This window comes from Barbatula barbatula (genome assembly GCF_947034865.1).
Source record: "Barbatula barbatula genome assembly, chromosome: 16".
Lineage (NCBI taxonomy): Eukaryota > Metazoa > Chordata > Actinopteri > Cypriniformes > Nemacheilidae > Barbatula > Barbatula barbatula.
The window spans coordinates 5,808,846-5,823,451 of NC_136779.1; the positions used below are offsets into that span (position 1 = coordinate 5,808,846).

The following is a 14,606-nucleotide window of genomic DNA, read 5'->3' on the forward strand; positions in this document are numbered from 1 at the left end:
GTTATAAACAAACTTATTTTAGACCTATGAAACTTTTCTGGTTGAAAATTACCCAGCATTTTGTAGAGCAAGCTGAATGTTGGGAAACTTTTCTGTACTCCTCATTCAGGAAGCATAACAATCCAAAATATCCACCCAAAATCTGGAAATGCCCAAATATGCTTTTGTGATGTGTGTATGACAACATGTTCATATTCAATTAATTAAAACAACTAATTGTTTCATTTAATTTATTTCCACTTCCTGAATTACACAATTCTGATTATCAAATTAAATTAAAATTCAGAAATTTGAAGACAATTACATGAAGACCAAATATCTAAAACCCTTGTAAAGAAACCGATTTCTCCCTCTGCACACAAACACAGTAACCCTCACCCCATACGCCACTCACCCCAGTTTTCCTTCCTTATCAAAGTTTTACCCAACCTCATCATTTCTGCCTCCATAAAATCTATGAAACTGCATACTTCTCTATCCCGCTCTCAGCGCACTCTCTTCCAATTACCGTGCCAGTTCATTTATTCATTAACCCGCCAAGGAAAATCAAGGGAGACCTTATTCAAAAACAACCGCCCTCCATTTCTCTCCATCTGGTGGGGAGGTTCGATTCTCCAGACACGTTCAAGTGACTTAATCTGGTTAAGGTGCAGTTTAGTGTCTGTAGTGAGTTTGGAAGGTTGAGGAACAGGTTGCCATGCTAAGTCCACTTTAGTTAAAAGCACATTCTAATGTTCAGCCCGACACAGGAAGTGACACGTGTGGAGGTATGGTCCAATCAAAATCAAGCAGATAACGGGCAGAAGAGCCTTGTTTCGCTAGATTACAGATGCATTGACTAATTAGCTCAATTTGTCAAAAAAAGGCATGCAGTTAGTAGCGTCTTTAAACTCATTTATGGAGATCTGAATGATAGCATGCTAGCACGCTTAAACACCAAATGTACTTTGGCTATTCAAAAGATTGCATTTTCCAATACCATTAGTAACATTTTCCATGTCCAAAAGTGAAAAGATTGGAGATTGGTAAAAGTAAAAGTTAGGAATGTGTAATTGCTCTGAGTCTTCCAATTATGCCAACAGGCGCTCAATCGAAATAAGTAAATAAAGTCAAATGAGGCATTAGACTATAACTGATTTATGTTTCAGAGGTGTTTGTGTACGTTCAGCTGAAAAATAGGTTCGTTTTTTCCTTTCTCCACATAAAGCCAGCTTCAGTTTAGAGGCTTTTCCCTTCAGCAATGACACCTGTGTTGGTGTGACACAGTCTCATTCAAAAGCAGTCAAGACAAAATGACACAGTTTTCCGTTGTGTGACACCTTTGAATGCAACAGGATTAAGACGGCAAACTGGCAGCTGTGTAAGAATGACAGACATGTCAAGTGAGAACCTCAAGCACTTTCCCGATTCATGTGCAAGAAAGCATATTTGCTTCTGTAAATAAACAGAAAGAGAAAAATGATATGAGGCAGTATAAAATAAAGATGTACGGGCAGTATTTTCTTTTGGGGGGTTGGGGTGCTAGATGGAGCCAAGAATCCCCCCCTCCCGGTCCAGACACAGTCCACTGTTATCTCCAGGATCAGCCCGAAAGGGGCTGCCAAACAAATCTCAGATTACATTAATACAGCAAAAAGTCGACATCTAGGTGACATTGAGATGAATGATTCAAAGATGTTGATGTTAATGATTCAAAGAAACTGCCTGTGAAAACCCAGAAGTATTTATTGTGATTTACTGTTTCCTGCTTATATTCATCCTACATAATGTAAAGAACATTCTCTGAAAATAGATATTTTTTAATAATGACTGTGTAAGGCCATGTCAAAAATTGAAATCATAGTGAAACGGTTGAAATCAAACTTGAATGTTTGTTATCTATAAAAAAGGAGATTAGAAGACCGTATCCTGGTTTTCACATGGTCACAATTGATTAAAATGTCTACAATTACAATGATAACTGCAGTAGTTTGCCCGTAAATATAGTCAGTGACACGTCATACTCTGGGGGTGTGGTCTACCAAGGGGTCCCTATTAGTTTCCACTCATTCATCTATGACAAAAATGAAGACACTCGCCCAAACCCTAATATGCATTGAGAATGCAAAAAAGACATTTGAGACAGTAATGGAATATACCATTTTTGGTGTAAGTCGCCCCATATGCTTAAAGCGACAGTTCCACATTATTGGGTGAACCGTTCCTTTAATCGAACACGAATCAGTATTGTGATATACAGAACACACCTCACATGACCAAAATCACCTGACATCTCCCCACAATACAGAAGACAGAAGCTAAACTACATCCCAACTCCGCCGGCAAAGTTTTCTTCTGAAACATGTCTGCTCACTCAGTCGGAAAACCAGCGAAAAACAAGTTACCCTTTGAGATTTAAATTTCTGATCCTCCAAATCCTTTTTTATCTTAATCTAGTATAAGGCAGTGAATTGCTGCAGCTCTCCTCTCTCCCTGTCCTTGCCTGTCTGTATGCTAATACTGTTTGACATATTTCTGAGGAAGACGTAGCATCAATATTTATCAATTCATAATAAGACAGAGGCACTGACATGCGCTAAGATTACAGTTTAATTAAAACTTGAGTAGCCAACTAATATTCAGTTCTTAAACAGACACATCATATGCCAATGCATTACTCATTTAGATCTTGTATAACCGAGGACAAAGGCAGGCAGTGAATCTGTATGAGGAACATCACGTTTGGCTGCAAGATCAGCCTTATTCCCTGTATACAGCTGTTTTTCGAGATGGGCACACAGTGGAAAATAAACTAAGCAACCTTGAAATAGAGTATGTCACGAAATGGCTTGGACAGAACCCAGATGCAGGCAGACGAAGGGTTAACGTAAATAAACTTTTATTAAATGAAACATCCACAATGGGAAAACATGAACCAAAAAAACAAAGGCAAACAAACACTTCCCTCTATGGGGACAAAACGTGGTCTACAGGAAAAACTATATAAATCCACAAATTTAGAAACAGGTAATCCAAAACACGACGTCCACAGAACAGCAAGACATCCAGTGATCACAAACAGAAGACAATGCACCGACCCTGAACAGAGGGAAACTAAGACTATATAAAGGGAGACACTAACGAGGAGTGATTACATGGGGAGAGTGGTGACAGCTGATGGGAATAAAACCCTAATTAAAGTGAAACACCAAACAGACGATGGGAATGAAACCCTTAAGAAATTACCAGAGATAGGAGGGTGGGGCTGAGAGACATAACAGGAAGACACGTGGCATCACGTAACAACATAAAGCCACATGTCTCCACACATAACACAACAGAAACCCGAAAGACGTAGCAATGTCATGACTCTGCCCAGGGAGCTTGAAAGCTCGAGACAGGAAAGACAGAGTCCTAACATTACCCCCGCCCCCAGAAACGCCCCATGGCGTCTCAAGGGAGAAACCTCAGCGGGCCAAAACACAAAAGCACAAAGACAAACACCACAAGCACAACACAGAACAAACTAAAGGGAACATAAGGGAGGCTATGAAGGGGTTCGGGTGGGTCAACAAAAACAACAAACATGGGAGGGGGGGTGGAGGAATGGGAGGCCAAACCTTGGGGACACCAGAAAAGGGTGGGACAGGTTGAGGAGACTTGAAACAACCGGACGAGACCGGCGGGGACTTGAAACAACCGGACGAGACCGGCGGGGACTTGAAACAACCGGACGAGACCGGCGGGGACTTGAAACAACCGGACGAGACCGGCGGGGACTTGAAACAACCGGACGAGACCGGCGGGGACTTGAAACAACCGGACGAGACCGGCGGGGACTTGAAACAACCGGACGAGACCGGCGGGGACTTGAAACAACCGGACGAGACCGGCGGGGACTTGAAAAGGCTAGGGAGAGGTGTGTGTCCAAGGGCGAAAAAAGTTTGAGGCGATGCCGGCTGGAGAACTGGCTGAGGCACCGGCTGGAAATCCGCCTGCGGAAGGGCAGGTCTGGATGCCTGCTGATGGGCAGATCCTGATGCCTGCTGATGGGCAGGTCCTGACGCCTGCGGAGAGGCAGGTCCTGACGCCTGCGGAGAGGCAGGTCCTGACGCCTGCGGAGAGGCAAGTCCTGACGCCTGCGGAAAGGCAAGTCCTGACGCCTGCGGAAAGGCAGGTTCTGACGCCTGCGGAAAGGCAGGTCCTGACGCCTGCGGAAAGGCAGGTCCTGACGCCTGCGGAAAGGCAGGTCCTGACGCCTGCGGAAAGGCAGGTCCTGACGCCTGCGGAAAGGCAGGTCCTGACGCCTGCGGAAAGGCAGGTCCTGACGCCTGCGGAGAGGCAGGTCCTGACGCCTGCGGAGAGGCAGGTCCTGACGCCTGGGGAGAGGCAGGTCCTGACGCCTGGGGAGAGGCAGGTCCTGACGCCTGGGGAGAGGCAGATCCTGACGCCTGGGGAGAGGCAGGTCCTGACGCCTGGGGAGAGGCAGGTCCTGACGCCTGGGGAGAGGCAGGTCCTGACGCCTGGGGAGAGGCAGGTCCTGACGCCTGCGGAGAGGCAGGTCCGGACGCCTGCGGAGAGGCAGGTCCGGACGCCTGCGGAGAGGCAGGTCTGGACGCCTGCGGAGAGGCAGGTTTGGACGCCTGCTGGATCGCTGGCTGTAAACCCGGCTGGAGAACCGGCAGGAGAGCCGGCTGGGCTGGGTTACGTGCCCCCCTCCGTTGCCTCTTTCTCTTCTGCCGAGCCAATTGCCTGGTAGTCGGCTGGAGGAAGGAGGTGAAGGACGGGGCTGGCTCCGCGTTGGAGGCCTCCGAAGAGGACCCCCAGGACTCTCTCCTTCCACGCTTGCCCCGAAGACTGGTGGTTGGTGGAGAGGTTGCAGGGTCCGAGAATGTAGTCACGACTCCGAGCTTCAGGGCGAGACCCTCAGTGATTGGGCCCAACGGAGAAGAGACCCTCGGTAGGACGGAGACCCTGGGCTCCGGTCGGCTCATGGCGAACCGGAGTACGCCCTCAAAGTCCAGAGGTCTCAGCCTCCTCATCTCCGCTGGCGATAGGGGAACCCTGAGGCCGCTGTTGAACGCCGCAGTCACCTCCTCCTCCCCGAGGAGCACCTCCCCTGCGGCCTCCAGGAACCTGTCCAGGTACACATCCAGGTCCAAGTTCCCCTGGCGAATGCTGCATAGGGGACGAGGCTGGCGAGACCTTGCAGCGAAAAGAGCTGCCTGCTGGGTTCTTCTGGGTCGGTGCATTCTGTCACGAAATGGCTTGGACAGAACCCAGATGCAGGCAGACGAAGGGTTAACGTAAATAAACTTTTATTAAATGAAACATCCACAATGGGAAAACATGAACCAAAAAAACAAAGGCAAACAAACACTTCCCTCTATGGGGACAAAACGTGGTCTACAGGAAAAACTATATAAATCCACAAATTTAGAAACAGGTAATCCAAAACACGACGTCCACAGAACAGCAAGACATCCAGTGATCACAAACAGAAGACAATGCACCGACCCTGAACAGAGGGAAACTAAGACTATATAAAGGGAGACACTAACGAGGAGTGATTACATGGGGAGAGTGGTGACAGCTGATGGGAATAAAACCCTAATTAAAGTGAAACACCAAACAGACGATGGGAATGAAACCCTTAAGAAATTACCAGAGATAGGAGGGTGGGGCTGAGAGACATAACAGGAAGACACGTGGCATCACGTAACAACATAAAGCCACATGTCTCCACACATAACACAACAGAAACCCGAAAGACGTAGCAATGTCATGACTCTGCCCAGGGAGCTTGAAAGCTCGAGACAGGAAGGACAGAGTCCTAACAGAGTATTGCTATTGAGCGTCGGTATCACCTCTATGACTGGATGTGATAAGTCAAATCTCTTTTTGATAGGTTGTTAATGTAATTCACTGAATATAAACATACTATACTGTAATGATCTGTCACAACTCAATTTAACATACAGGGGTCGTACAGGCGTTCTCCTTAAACCATGACAGAATTATATAGCAAAATATCAAAAGCAAGTGTCATTTTTATACTAATATTTAGGGGTTTTAAGGCAACAACTAAAACAAACGTTATGTGGTCCAAACTTAAATTCAAGAACGCCTCCAAAAATTTACTGTTGAGTCGTTTTTATTTAGTTTAATACAATTATTATACAATAAACTATTAATATAAATGAATATTAATTAATTTAATAAATTGTTTTATTATGAGGAAACACAGACTGAAAGTTAACTTTGGGCCAGCGCGTGTGTCTGATGAAAACAGTCTATAGCTTAAAACGTCTGCCAAAAGGTCAAACATGAGTTGTTTGCAAATGACACTTGCTTTGATATTTAATGTTTCTAAAGCAATCTCATTGTTATTATTTTTATTAAGATCGGTACGTGATTTTATAAGCCGATGTGTTCCTATAAGACTACAAAATTCTTCTAAAGCAAAGCCATAACATCAATAAGCTTCCTCGTTCTGTATAAAAAAAGGACGCCTCTGGTTGAAGCCTTGCCCAGCCAAAATACAGCTGATGCCAAATTACAACTGCCAGCGGGAGACCTCAAGGTGGAAAAGGGAGCAGAGAGGCAGTGCCAACCATCGCACCAATTTGGAGAACACATACGGGGCATCCACTCACCAGTCTTGTGACAAGGGGCACCCCAAAATGCCAGAAGTGATCGTTCAACAGCCCGCTGTACACTACGTTTCCAAAGAGAGCAATGCTTCCTGATTTGCACAGCCCGTTTCCTGGTTTGGTTTCTGCAAAAGAAGAGACAACAGATTAGCCAAAACATTACAAGAAAGAAATGAAATAAAATGTATATGGCCATTTGTATTTGATCCGAGACAGCACATCACGTCCTCTCTGCTGTTTGGTACCCGACAGTGGAATCTGTGTTTGGCATATGATCAACATTGGGGTCAGCCCTGCTTACACAGCAAAGCAAACCAACAGCTGCATTGAACCTCCTCTGGGTAACAAACACACACACTCGTACACACCGTACACAAACACTAAGATCATTGCAGAAAAGGAAAACATGGCTGTACATCACGCTTACACAGAAACACGCGTAGAGATACAGACACGCTCGTATTTCCCCAGTTTGAAAGCAGACTCGCAGAATAGCGTATGAAGATTGCGACGTACATTAAATTATTCCCTATAAATGCCAAGTACAGCAAAAATCTGCATTATGCCTCAAAACAATAGTGAAGCGCATATTGTGGAGCGCACCACAGCAAGCCATGCATTCATTATTGAAAAACAAAAAGTAAAAAGGCCCATTAAAATGTCACTTGTGCTCTTTGTGGCTGTGGCGACACATGATTTTTAGTGTTATAAATGGGCCTTGCGTTATTGTTTATGGTGGCTGCTAGCCGCAGGCTCCCCGGCCGTGACTGTAAAGTCCACGGATCACACACCACGAGACTCCGACACGCTTCTATCCGCTCTATACATCACCCATGAATATTCATGGTACAGGGCCGCGCTCCAGCCAATCGATCACAACTATAACGCATTTATATCCATGATACATGTGGCTGATTTTTCGGTGTCTAGAAATAAAAAGATATGGCCTAATTAGCAATAAAACAGCCTGCACGCTTCTCCATCTCCGTTCGCAATTTCCAACGAAGATTTGGAGACCGAATGCCACGTGCTCTTTTTGCAGGTGATGTAATTCAGAGCGCGCAGTCGTTGCATCACAGGAGCGTGTCGTAAGGTGAGATGAGACCTGGTGAGGGATGGCTGTCTCGTTTACCTGCTGTCTGTTGGCACCGTTTTAGCTTGGCATCTGCGGGCATGTTTCTCACCACGCCTCGCCTGTGATTAATTATTGACAGCAATATGAGACGCAGTAAAGTAATGTTGCTCTGACATGCTACACTGCAGATACATTACAACAACCCCTCCAGGCTGCTCCGCTATAACCCTCTGTCTTTTTCATGTGCGCTTTTGTCTTTAAAGCCTCTCTCGCTCGCTCTGACAACCTTTCCTAACCTAACTTTCTCTCTCCTTTACTCTCACTGCCCGGCCGTTTGGCAAATTTGACAAGAGCTTTCAGAACTGAGCAAATTGTCAAAATTGTCCCAAACAATATGCGAGGAGAGGTTTGATAAGGAGGCAATAACAGTTTGATTTAAGGCAGAAAAAAGTGTCATCACATCTAAATCTGCCATCAGCGCATTTCGGCTCGGGATTGTCAGCGCATCGCTGCACACTCATGCAGATAAATGGAGAAGTTCAAGTTGAAACTGAGACTGCAATGTGTTGCGTTTTTCTCTGCAAGGATTACACACCGTAAATGATTCCTGTCTGATCTGAAGGGAAATACCCGACAGTAAATCTCAAGTGAGATGCAAGTTTTTCCAGCTTCACTATAACTTCACTATAGTAAAGCAAGAAATCTATATAGCAGTAGACAGATAAAAAAGTGTATTAATATTATTTAATACTTAAGGAGAAGGCTTATTAAATCCATTGCAAAAGCCTTACCTGGAAAAAATTCAGCTGCTTCAGAAAGTTTTTGGAAACTTTAGTCACGCTTACAATATAAGAATACATTTCATTAGATAAGACAATATGGCGACTAGAAAAACTTGATAGATAGTTTCAATCGGACGGACATGTCTGGCCCGAAATTAACTTCCAGTCTGTGTTTGGTCATAATACAACAATTTATTTTATATTTAATTTATATTACATACATTAATAGTAATATTTAATTGTACTGTATATAAATTGTATTGAATTAAATGAACAGTTATTGATTCTTTGCGGAGGTCTAAAGTTGGACCATATAACGTTTGTTGTTACTTTTGCCTTTGCCAAGGAAACAACAGGAAAGACCCCAAAGTGTCCCTAGCAATCCCACAATGCCTGCCTCCTCCTGACTGGAAGCTTCCTCCCACAGGTCCTCTAGCTCTGGCAGTGCCCATCCTGTCCTGGGCCCGCACTTCCTTTAGCCACACTGACCCGGATATGTTTTGGCATTGCTCTGATACCAGACCAGCAGACGTGGCCCTTCCTCTCCACGGGGCAGCGCTGTCAGTACTTCCATCCAACCCAAACACACCAGCCACACAAGCCTGTCCATATGGCCGTCCCACCCTGCCCGTTTCTGGGCCAGAGGCCGCTTCACCGGGGCTGGAGAGCAAAAAGATCTCTACATCCGGAGGCCACTCGAGGGCATCACAATGCCTCTCCAAACGAGGTATTCATTACCCCTCGTCTACCCCGGGGATGCTCAAAGCCTCGTTTCAGAGTAGGGAGTGTGGCCGTATCTGGTTAAACACTGCTCCAGTCGCACTTAATCATGTGCAGTTGGAGGGGCAGTTCGTGCCTGCGCTCTGATTAATACAGCATGAAGCAGAGGCGGCAGACATAGCTGCAAGGGACACAAGGCATTAATAACCGCACGCTGCCAGTGTCTCTCCTGCTACCACCACTCTCCTGAAACCTGGAGAGACCACGAGCACAGACACAAATACAGCATCAGGAGACGTCATGCCGGTGGGACGCTGTTAATATCACCACGGGGGCATTGGTGTTGCAATGGTCAACTGTCAATCAAACTTTTCTTTAAAATTGGTAGGTTGTTTAGATGTCTAACTAGTTGGTTTTAAAAGCTATACTCTTCCGAGTACTACTACTACTACTAACTATAATAATAATAATAATAATAATAATACAATAAAAAATACAATAAAATTACATCATTATATCCATTATAATTATTATTATTAATATTACTGTTATTATTATTATTAATAATTGCTAAATAGTCTTACAATTCTCGCTACGTATAGTTTTGCTTCAGAAGACATTAGACGACTGCAGTCTTTAGATTACTTTAATGATGATTTTGAGTACCGCACAAGCATTTTAATATCTAACTATTTGCATTATGAAGAAAGTTTTATACATATGGAGCGGCATTAAGTGTGAGTCAATTATGAGAGACTTTTCAAATGTGCGGAAACTATTCTTTTAATATCTGTTAACCACAGAACTAATACAATACTTGTGTGCATTGAGAATTTGACTTATCTGTACCGAACCCAGCAAAGGCGAGGGGGGGGACTTTTGCACTTGAGCGCGCTATTGACGAGAGCACTAAATAAATACAATGTCATCAGCCGAGCACTAAATATGCTGAGGTCTCCAACCTGAAATTAAAAATCAACCAGAAGGCAATATTGATGGAACAGGGGAAGCGATAAAACCCGGCAAAATGAGCTTTTGAAACTTTCTCCCTGCCATCGCTTGGAGATTATTGTTTGTGGGGGAAGCTGTTCTGCCGCGCAATAAAAAATGACTCGTGCCGCACGCCGCTCGTTTCTTTGTTTCCGCCCTTTTGCTTTACGATTCTCCCGCGTGTGGAGTTTCGCAATGCTACGGCGCGGCGTAATTTATTCAAATATGAGCAAATCGATGGCTGATGTCCTTCTAGATTACTTTGAAATCTTAAAAAGGCCTCGACAGGAAATGCAGAGTAATACAATTTAATTAAACTCCATATCCTCCTCCTGTGCAGCCGCCTGATTAAAGTGGCAGTCAAATAAAACAGCGTTTAATTGCCATACAACACGAAAGCTGTTTGCATGTTTATTTAACATTGCAGCGTATTAATAAAAAATTAGAACCCTAATTGGGCTAACTTGTGCAGGCAGGAGCGGCTCCTGGCTCTACTTCCCCCTACAGTTTAATGAACTGTGACTGAAAAATAATCCCAGGCTAGTTTAATATTTCTGCAGTCATACTTGATGAAAATCCCTGCTCTCATTGGCCAAGAGCCACACATTAAAAAGCAATCATGGATACCTGGGCCTGCTGGTGAGAATCCCCAGCGGAACGGACCACTTGGAGGGGCCTGGCGCAGAGAACCGTCCCGGCAGGGGGAGGGTGAGGATCATTAGGGTTTTGCATATCTCCGGTGTGTCATTTCGCAGGTTCGTCTCCAACCAGCTCCCCCCCAACACTTCATAGCCCTACGTCAACCCACCTGGCATACCACCAGAGACAGCTGGAGGGGGTCCCATTAGTTCTCTCGCTCTCCCTTCCACTTGATTCAAATTTGTGTGTAGTGACCAAAAATGCGAGGTTCTTTGATCGGTGACCAAACATCTTGGACCAGTGGAGCAAATGCATGACAATGCTATTGTCTGGCACTTGTCTGTTTAACAATACAAGTCGCCTAAAATATCTGCCAAGATTATATTATTTCCCGAATGAGAAAGGTGGAAAATTAGGAATAAATACAATAAAGAAACATCCGATTGCAATAAAAAAGAAACACACAATACACAACACAGTGCAAACTGCAGCTATCAGCGAATTAAGAAAGAAAACAAGCTACCACCTCCAAAATAGGTGTCACCCCAATAAAGCACAAGTTGAATTGAATTTCAAGACAGAGATTTCTGAAAGCTGTATACGCCGCTCACCCAACCATCACTCAAAAAGCATCAAAAAGCATCAAAAAGGATCTTTCCCGACTTGATTCATTTATATTGTATAGCGAGAGCTGCAACTTGATATCGTAGAAAAGAGGCAAACGACAAGAAATGAAGTTAGTTTGCCGGTGAGGATTCTTTCCTAAAGAAAACTGGTAAATTGCAGCTCGTTCTTGATCTGCCCTGGTTTGTCACCCCCAGCTGCCAGGAGCGTCCCAGGAGTCAGGAGTCACAGATGCTTTGAGTTCAGACTCCCCTGTCAGTCTTCATTTACTGTCTGCGAGTGTAAAATGACAGGACCTGAGAACCAAACAGACTCCACGCATGTCGTGAGGTGGTGAAAACTTGTAGTGATTCTAATCGCTCCTGAAGGAGGAATGCAAATAGCGTGCCATGATATAATGACAAAAGTGACGATAAATTGTGAACTTCTCATTTTTGGCGATGCCAATGTTCATTAAAAATGAAATAAAATGTGCAGCACCCTCACAAATATACAGACAAAAAACCTAGAATGGGCAATAAAAGCAATTAAAATGCTTTTTTATGCAAGTTTATCCTATTCTTTCTGAATCTTTTATTATTCATTTGATGGAATGGTGAAGACTATTTAAAAGTAGATAAAATCACATTTTAAACACAGTGAACATGCACATAAAAAACACATTCGCTAAGAATGAATTGCAGTCACTGATAATATGTGTTGTTTCAGTGACTGTCGCCACTAGAATTATGCAGGTTGGGCAAAGCGTCCCAAACATTTTGTTCCAAACACAATCTGCATGCTGCAATACACAATTTTCCAAAAAACTAATGGTCTTATAAAATGCGAAGGCCTCATTTCCATCATTATCTTGATACATGTTTGGTTATAATGCTTTCTTTTCTCCTTTGATAAACACTTGCCGCCCTAATCACTAAAACATTTAAACAAACATCTATTTTTTTTTACTCCCTTTATCGCCTTTTTATGTGGGTGGCATTGCCAGGCAAACAGCGCTGTGCTTTGTAAACAAGGAGCGCGATCTATAATAAGCCCAATTTACAACCCGAAGAGGCGTGTTTTAGCTGAAAAGGATAACAATTACTTAATTTAAACACTCACAGCGCAGATCTATTTCAGCTTGTTTGGCACCTGGTTAAACTGGATTGCGGGTTGGTAAGTAAATTAGATGAAAAGTGTCGATTCTTGGCGAATATGGTCCCCTGTGTTCTTAATAACCAAAGACGCGCTATTGAACGTGGGTGAAAGTGACAGAGTATGTGTGTGGAAGTCACAAATAGTGTGATCCCTTTTCTGGCCTCGGGACACCTTGTATTGGAAAATCCGGCCCATGAGGTCTAATTGAGGAGGTTGGGGAGAGGGTCTATTAAAGATCAAAGCCGATTGATCGGACCTGACCTGACAACCTGTGTTCTCCTGTGAACTGACCACATAGAGGCATTGCCTTAACAAGACTGGGGTCAGAGAGGACCACCACACACACACACACACACACCATTAAGCGCACAAACATACAAAGATAAAAAGAAGCGATCTTTAGATCTTTAATATATCTGGAAATTGTGCCACGTTTAGAAAGCTACAGGCTCCTGCAAATGAAACGACTGTGGCGCACTTTGACTGGCATCACAAAGGCTTTTCGATGTTACCTCTCATCCCGGTTGAAGAATCACCACAATTCATTTGGGCTCAAAATCAGCCAATGACAGTGGATGTGTTTGATGTTCAAGCCAGAAAACTCACAGATGCAGTTCTAAACAAATACATCAATGTGATCTGCCAAACAGAAAAAACAGCATCCAAACCCATAAACAGCAGCAGTGGGTGAAAATAAACAGCATCGATTTGACAAGAGAACTGATTCCACCCTAAAATCCTGTATATTTTAAAGAAGTGCGGGTGATTCTTTACTCTTTAACCTTCTTATGTGTATTTTATGTAACACGAGCACATGGGTCAGGGTCACTGCGGCATCTCAGTAATGCCACTCATTACTTGGCATGTGGTGCCATTAAAAGACTGACAGGTTTCAAAACCTGTAAGATGGTGTCATTAAATTATATATAAAGAAACCGTTTGGAGAAGGGCAGATAGTGTGATATTCATGAGAAGATACATACGTCTAGTCGGTCATTGAGAGTGAGTGTATAATTTATTCCAACCACCACTAAGAAACAGATGAGGTATTTATGAAGAGTTTGAAACACACCGGGTTGCCAAGCCTCCTACCAGCCATCCCAAAAGACAAAGCCAATAAAAAATAAACCAATAAAATAACTACAATGCATGTATAATAAAAGAAACCTTGAGGTAATTGGTTATATGGGTTGATGCTCCAGTCAAAAAGTCTCCATGCATCACTGTAGCCATTACACTTTAGGTGGGGGAAAAGCACAGCGCCTCCGTTTTCTCTCCCAAGGCTGTCTTGCAGACCAGTCTGTCGCTCGCCAAGCATCAATCAAGCGCTGTGTCCTGGCACAGAACCGATCGATGGCCAACACAGCATCTCATTGATAGAAGACAGCTCCTGACTAAGATATAGCATAACTTTTCTGCTGCCTAGTCCAGCAATAATCTCCAAGGTCAATGGGAGGCGTTCAAGATGGCAGCGTTACACAGATCCAGGGGTTTGAAGCCACCGCGCCGGGGATCGTTAAATCCATAACGGGCAGCTCAAAAGCACGAGAGCCATCTTATGCATGAATTTCGGATCTTGTCTGCTTCAGAGGCCAGACAAACCTGACCCGGGTGAGACAGATTAGAGGAGATCAAGGACAGGCACTTCCAGCAATTCCAGTTTTTTTTTTACAATGGCTGGAGAATCATTCAGTTGTCAAGTGTACTCAAGTGTATCTAACATTATACCTTTTAGGATAATAAAAAAGTCCATACATTACAAGTGATATTATATTTTGCTAATTATTTAGGGAGAGTCACATTCTGTATTGAGGGTGTGAAACATTCATTAACGCATTAATGGTTGCAATATCAGAAAAAACGCAATTCTGCAACATTTGATTGTCCAAGAACACCTGATTCCTTTGCAATCTTTAGGTAGTCGTAAGGATCACCGTCGAGTCCAGCAGCTTGTAATTTCAGCAAATAATTGTGTGTTTTAGTCCCGGTTTATTTGTTTCTCCTATT

The 14,606-nt window shown here is 43.9% G+C and overlaps 1 protein-coding gene across 1 annotated transcript in view; it reads right to left on the reverse strand.

Annotated features, from left to right (window-relative positions):
• rbfox3a (RNA binding fox-1 homolog 3a) overlaps window positions 1–14,606 on the reverse strand; it is a 369,568-nt gene that overhangs the window by 120,480 nt on the left and 234,482 nt on the right. The window contains exon 5 of the mRNA XM_079476662.1: window positions 6,636–6,757. Within this exon, the coding sequence (XP_079332788.1) occupies window positions 6,636–6,757 (122 nt within the window). The remainder of the gene's footprint in view (window positions 1–6,635; window positions 6,758–14,606) is intronic.